Here is a 7,439-nt window from a genome sequence, read left to right on the forward strand (position 1 = left end):
TAAATAACTGTTTTGAAGATTTTGACTACATCTTTGCTTGCGAAATAATGCTAAAAAATCCATTTGAGAACATGTCGCTTAATAATGATTAGGTCTTCAAGTTCTAAAGCATCACAAAATAATGAAGCATTGCTGATAATTTTATGCCAACTTTTCTCCTCACTTTCAGTCAGCATTCAAAATGCTGCTAGTGATATACAAGAACAATCCAGTTTGGCCTGCTAGCCCTTTTTGTAGGATATGTCAAACATTTCTTGTTCCAGTCTTACTCAGGCCCTCTCCCACCATGTCCTGCTCCTGCCCTTAATTGAAAAACTTCAACTTTGCTTCCAATTTCCGCTCTTCTCTTGCCTTCACACGGTCCATCTCTGACTCTTCCCTTCCTTTCCTCAACTTCACTATTTCCATTTCTGGCAATAGGCTATCAACTAATATTCATTATTTGCCCACCGACTTCCACAGCTACCTCAACTGCACAGCCCTGCAGCCTGCAAGGATTCCATTCCATTCTCCCAGTTCTTTCATCTCTGTTGTATCTGTTCTGATGATGCAACCTTCCACAACAGTGTTTCTGAGATGTCTTAATTTTTCCTCAACTGAGGATTCCCTCACTCATTCCCTACCAACTGTGGCTGACAGGGCCCTTGAGCGTGTCCGCCACATTTCCCCACTTCTGCCATCAACCCTTCCCCTCCCTCCCAGAGTCACGACACGGTTCTCCTTGTCCTCACCTACCATCCCATCAACCTCTGTATTCAATGGATCATTTTCTGCCACTTGTGCCAACTGTAGCATGATGCCACCACCAAACGTACCTTCCCTTTCCTTCTCCTTTCAGAATTCCAAAGGGACCGCTCCCTCCTTGATATCCCAGTCCATTCCTCAATCACCCTCAACACACAATCCCTTTCCCACAGCACCTTTCCATGCAAATGCAGGGGATGTAATATGTAAAAGGAGATGTAATGTTACCTCCTCTCTCCTCATTGTGTGAGGTTCCAAAAACTCTTTCCAGGTGAAGCAGTGATTTACATGGACGTCTTTCAATCTAGTGTATGTATTTGCTGCCCAGCATGTAGACTTGTTATTTCCTCCAACTTCATCATTTGTCGCCCTTATTTACTCAGTTCATAAAAGTGCACTTGTTCACAAATGAGCATTAGAATACCATGAAGCAAGGGGGATGTTTTAATTGTATTACCTTATTTATAAATCTGGGCATACGATGACTGGCAGTATGTCTAAAGTGGAGGGATCTTAATCAGGTAACGGAGGATCAAAGTGAGTATCATTTGAGCAGGGGAAAAGCACAGCATCCGTGGAGAGAAACAGACTTAACATATCAAGTCTACACTGGGGAGACCAAACACAGATTGGGTGACCGCTTTATGAAACACCTCCGTTCAGTCGCAAGCAGGAACCCAAGCTTCCAGTGGCCCGTCATTTTAATTCTGTACCTTGGTCCCACACTGCCCTAGGTCTACTGCACTGTTTCCAGTGAACCTCAATGTGAGCACCTCATCTTTCATTAAGGAACTTTACAGCCTTCCTAACTCAACAGTGAATTCAAAAATTTCAGACCATAATATGTGCTCCATTTGTTTCCTTTTCTTTGCTTGTTTTGGTTTATTTCCTTCAGTCAGCAGCACACCTACTCTAGGAGCATCATTTGTATCTTTATCTCTTTGTCTTGCCCCATTACCATTCTCTTTGGCCCTGGAAGACTATCTCTTCTGTCATTCAATCTCTCCTGACTTTCAACCTATCATGGACTTTCCTTTTGTTCTTGTCTCACCCACCCCTTGTTGAAAACCTATTACATTGAACTTTCCCCAGTTCTGATGAAAGGTCAGACCTGAAATGGTAACTTTGCTTCTCTCCACAGATGCTGCCATAACTTGCTGAGTACTTCCAGCATTTTCTGTTTTTATTTCAGATTTCCAGCATCTGCAGTATTCCTCTTTTTGATCTTGTCCCAAACGTTACTCACTTTGATCCTCCGTTATCTGATTAAGAACCCCCCACTCTAGAGATACTGCCAGTCATCGTGTACCCAGATTTATTATTTAAAACATTTTCAGGATGTTCATTCACTCAGCAAAAAACAGAAAAGGGCAGACTTATGTACGATTACTGAACATTTGCCAGAAATATTCAAAGTAAAGCTGTAATACACATGTCAAATAAGGTCCTGGAATACACCATCTGGTGTATTCTTGTTATTCTCATCTTGCACAGAACAATAATGGTGCCACACCGAAACACTTTGTGCAATTTTTTTTTATCTCTGCAGAACCTTCCCTAGAAAATTACATTGGGTAAACTTATTGATTAGTCAGTATACATGCATATTGTGCCAGTCCCTTGAGCTACCGTTGCGTTTAGAAATACATGCTTTGGGACTCGAGACGTCTACAGAATCTTCTCTGTAAACAATCTTGACAATCAAAATACCTGGAAATTCTTCCCCAAGAGGTGCACATTCTCTCCCAGTGTGCATTTAAAACAAAAAAAATCAATCTTTGAGAACTCAACCAAACATTCCCAGAAATGATTAGCGAGTTCGGTTCACCACCAGGATACAAAAAGCAATCACAACTTTAAGGCCACGTCAGTATCAAAGCCCTCAGCTATGGGGATAATTTCTTTACAATGGTCTTGAACCAAAAGGGGGGATACAATATATTGTTTCAAATGGGTTTCAATAAGCATTTTCCTTTACTATGATACATAACAGTAAAAATGAAAGCTCCTTCCTTTTCTCTATTCACACAAATGATAGAAAACAGAGGAAGAAATGAATGCTCAAGTCTTTTATAAAATCAAAGGAAAACAAAAATCAACATAACACTCCATGACCTGTGGCACATTTCTGCATGTTTAACATTAATCATTAAGTCAAGAGACATAACACCTAATGATAAACTAGCCAGCAGAAAATGGAGGGCTGAAATTAATAAAACTTGATTCAACAAAAAATAGTGTTTTGCTTTGGTTTAATAATTTCTCCCTTTTGATCAACCAATACCAACTAATAATGTTCTTGGGAATAAGAAAATCGTACTCCATACAAAGTGCCTTAACCCTGGTCGAATATTTGCTTGACCTCGTTGGTGCACAACATTACTAGAGGATTAAGATAAAAGCAAAAAACTGCGGATGCTGGAAATCCAAAACAAAAACAAAAATAAAAGACCTGGAAAAACTCAGCCGGTTCGAAAGCATCTGCGGAGAGTAACACAGTTAATGTTTCGAGTCCGTATGACTCTTCAACAGAACCAAGGAAAAATAGAAGAGAGGTGAAATATAAGCTGGTTTAAGGGGGGATGGGACAAGTAGAGCTGGATAGAGGGCCAGTGATAGGTGGAGATTGCCAAAAGATGTCACAGACAAAAAGACAAAGAGGTTGACAGTGGTGATATTAGCTAAGAAATGTGCTAATAGGTGACATTAAGGGTAGAAAGCAGGATGAGCAAGGTACAGAAGGCCTTAGTGGGGGTGAGATGAGGGGAAGGGAACGAAATAGGCTAAAAGGTAGAGATAAAACAATGGATGGAAATGTATTTAAAAATAATGGAAATAGGTGGGAAAAGAAAAATCTATATAAATTATTGGAAAAAAGGGGGATCGGAAAGGTGCTGTCCACCTCATCTTCCGACTAGGCACTTTACAGCCTTCTGGACGGAATATTGAGCTCAACAATTTTAGATCATGAACTCTCTTCTCCATCCCCACCCCCTTTCCGATCCCCCTCTTTTCCAATAATTTATATAGATTTTTCTTTTCCCACCTATTTCCATTATTTTTAAATGTATTTCCATCCATTGTTTTATCTCTACCTTTTAGCCTATTTCAATGCGAATAGCAGTGAGAAACCAAGGGATTGGGAAGCCTACAAAGACCAACAGAGGTCAACTAAAAAAGAAATAAGGAGGGAGAAGATTAAATATGAGGGTAAACTAGCCAGTAATATAAAAGAAGATTGCAAGAGTTTATTTAGATATGTAAAGGGTAAGAGAGAGGCAAAAGTGGACACTGGGCCGCTGGAAAATGACGCTGGAGAAGTAGTAGTGGGGAACAAAGAAATGGCGGAGGAACTGAATAGGTACTTTGCTTCAGTCTTCACAGCGGAAGACATGAATGACATCTCCAAAGTTCAAGAGAGTCGGGGGTCAGAGGTGAGTATGGTGGCCATTACCAAAGAGAAGATGCTAGGAAAACTGAAAGGTCTGAAGGTGGATAAATCACCTGGACCAAATGGATTACATCCCAGAATTCTGAAGGAAATAGCTGAAGAGATAGTGGAGGCGTTAGTGGCGATGTTTCAGGAATCACTGGAGTCAGGGAGGGTCCAGAGGCCTGGAAAATCGCTAATGTAACCTCGCTGTTTAAGAAGGGAGTGAGGCAAAAGACAGGAAATTACATGCCGATTAGCCTGAGCTCGGTCGTTGGTAAGATTTTAGAGTCCATTATTAAGGATGAGATTTCAGAATACTTGGAAGTGCATGGTAAAATAGGGCAAAGTCAGCATGGTTTCATCAAGGGGAGGTCATGCCTGGCAAATCTGTTAGAATTCTTTGAGGAGGTAATGAGTTGGTTAGACAAAGGAGAGCCAATGGATGTTATCTACTTGGACATCCAAAAGGCCTTTGACAGGGTGCCGCACAGGAGGCTGCTCAGTAAGATAAGAGCCCATGGTGTTAGAGGCAAGGTACTAGCATTGGTAGAAGATTGGCTGTCTGGCAGGAGGCAGAGAGTGGGGATAAGGGGGTCCTTCTCAGGATGGCGGCCGGTGACTAGTGGAGTTCTGCAGGGGTCAGTGTTGGGACCCACAACTTTTCACTTTATACATTAATGATCTAGATGAAGGAACTGAGAGCATCCTGGCTAAGTTTGCAGATGATACAAAGATATGTGGAGGGACAGGTAGCATTGAGGAGGCGGGGAGGCTGCAGAAGGATTTGGACAGGTTAGGAGAATGGGCAAAGAAGTGGCAGATGGAATACAATGTGGGGAAGTGTGAGATCATGCACTTTGTTAGGAAGAATAGGGGCATAGACTATTTTCTAAATGGAGAGAGAATTCAGAAGTCTGGAGTGCAAAGGATCTTGGGAGTCCTAGTCCAGGATTCTCTTAAGGTTAACTTGAGGTTGAGTAGATAGTTAGGAAGGCAAATGCAATGTTGGCATTTATTTCGAGAGGACTAGAATATAAAAGCAGGGATGTGCTGCTGAGGCTTTATAAGGCTCTGGTCAGACAACATTTAGAATATTGTGAGCAATTTTGGGCCCCGTATCTCAGGAAGGATGTGCTGGCCCTGGAGAGGGTCCAGAGGAGGTTCACGAGAATGATCCCAGGAATGAAAGGCTGAACATATGAGGAACGTTTGAGGACTCTGGGTCTATACTCGATGGAGTTTAGAAGGATGAGGGGGGATCTGATTGAAACTTACAGAATACTAAAAGACCTGGATAGAGTGGACATGGGGAAGATGTTTCCATTAGTAGGAGAGACTGGGACCTGAGGGCACAGCCTCAGAGTAAAGGGAAGACCTTTTAGAACAGAGATGAGGAGAAACTTCTTTAGCCAGAGAGTGGTGAATCTATGGAATTCATTGCCACAGAAGGCTGTGGATGCCAGGTCATTGAGTGTATTTAAGACCAAGATAGATAGGTTCTTGATTGGTAAGGGGATCAAAGGTTACGGGGAGAAGGCGGGAGAATGGGGTTGAGAAACTTATCAGCCATGATTGAATGGCAGAGCAGACTCGATGGGCCGATTGGCCTAATTTCTGCTCCTATGTCTTATGATTCCACCACCCCCCCCCACCACCACCACCACCAACACTAGGGCTATCTGTACCTTGCTCATCCTACTTTCTACCCTTAATGTCACCTATTAGCACATTTCTTAGCTAATATCACTACCGTCAACTCCTCTTTGTCCTTTTGTCTATGACATCTTTTGGCAATTTCCACCTATCAATGGCCCTCTATCCAGCTCTACTTGTCCCATCCCCCTTAAACCAGCTTATATTTCACCTCTCTTCTATTTTTCCTTAGTTCTGTTGAAGAGTCATACAGACTCAAAACATTAACTGTGTTCCTCTCTGCAGATGTTGTCGGACCTGCTGAGTTTTTCCAGGTATTTTTATTACTAGAGGATTGATAGTAACTCCTTTAACCAACTTAATTCTCTGACTTCTGGGGTCCATCAGCAGATCAATTCTGTATACTCGTATCTACCGGGGCAGGGGTGGGGAAACTGACGACAGCCAGCTGGAGCAAATCATAAATGTATATGTTGTTCTTTCTGATGGTATAGATCCAAGAGCGTACAAAGCCTTGTTAAATTGAGAAACCTTTTAAATTTTAAATCTGCTGAGCCTGCAGCATAGATAAAAATAGAAAATAAGACAGCTAAAGGCAGAATGGGCTGTATTAATTTATGGAATTCACAAATCTGATTGTGTCTATCATTTGTCTCTTCCTAATCAAGCACACAGGTTTTGCAGTAAACTCTAATTAACATTGTATATTCTATTTACATCACCGTTCTGTTAGCAATAAAGCCAGTTAAGTTTACATTGTAGCTTTATAATTGTGAGATATTGATTACGTCGGTGCTTATTTAATTGTGTCAAAGTTCGTTGATCGGCAGAATATATTCGAGAGCGGAGGAAATGGCAATGGAAATGTCTTAAAAAAGCACACTAATCTAAACGTACCTATTATAAACAGCACACACTTCAAAGTCTTTCGGTCATATCGGTTTTAGAGGTGATCAGTCAAACTTACGTTTGTAGAATTGTTTTTTTGGGGCGAGGAACATTTGAACCAAACTGAAGAAACCCAAATTCTTCCGTGCGAACATTGTTCCCAAAAACGCGAACAACTGCCTAATAGCTATTAGTGACATCGCTGTGATGACCCAACAAAGCAGCTGAAAGTCTGACTGGGCATCACCCGTGAAAATGACGCCATCGAAGGAGCTTTGGATAAACTTCATAACCTGCAAAGCGCGCTTTAAGCCACGACAAAACAACCGCAAGTTCCTGGTCAAGGGCTTGCTGATCATTCCCTTACTGTCCCCTTCTTAGTTCCCTGGCACGGTGCTGCTAAACACAGCTTCTTTTCCTGAACTTGCCCTCAGCTGCGCACAGCCATTGTCTGTGACTCTAATCCCCAGACCCAACACCACTTCAGCAATCAATCAATCAGGCTTCTCGCTTCAACTCACGCATGTCCGCAGCTGGCTATAGACACCGGCTTATGGTAGACCTCCAGGCAGATGGGGCAGCTGTACGAATCCGCCAAGTTTTCCCCCGGCGCTGCCGACGCTTGTTTCGCCTGACTGCCGGAGACCAAACTCCGAAACATCGCCATGATCTTACCCTCTACAACCTAAACACGCGTCATCAGGTCGCGCCGACAAGCGGC

At 42.4% G+C, this 7,439-nt stretch overlaps 1 protein-coding gene across 3 annotated transcripts in view; it reads right to left on the reverse strand.

Annotated features, from left to right (window-relative positions):
- The window catches only part of LOC121280031 (E3 ubiquitin-protein ligase RNF166), a 61,581-nt gene extending 54,173 nt beyond the window's left edge, over positions 1–7,408 (reverse strand). For all 3 annotated transcript variants that reach the window (XM_041191662.1, XM_041191661.1, XM_041191660.1), the window contains exon 1: positions 7,240–7,408. In XM_041191662.1, coding sequence (XP_041047596.1) covers positions 7,240–7,385 — 146 coding nt within the window. In that variant the 5' untranslated portion in view covers positions 7,386–7,408. The remainder of the gene's footprint in view (positions 1–7,239) is intronic.
- Positions 7,409–7,439: the final 31 nt, after the last annotated feature.

This window comes from Carcharodon carcharias, chromosome 7 (assembly GCF_017639515.1).
Source record: "Carcharodon carcharias isolate sCarCar2 chromosome 7, sCarCar2.pri, whole genome shotgun sequence".
Classification (NCBI taxonomy): Eukaryota; Metazoa; Chordata; class Chondrichthyes; order Lamniformes; family Lamnidae; genus Carcharodon; species Carcharodon carcharias.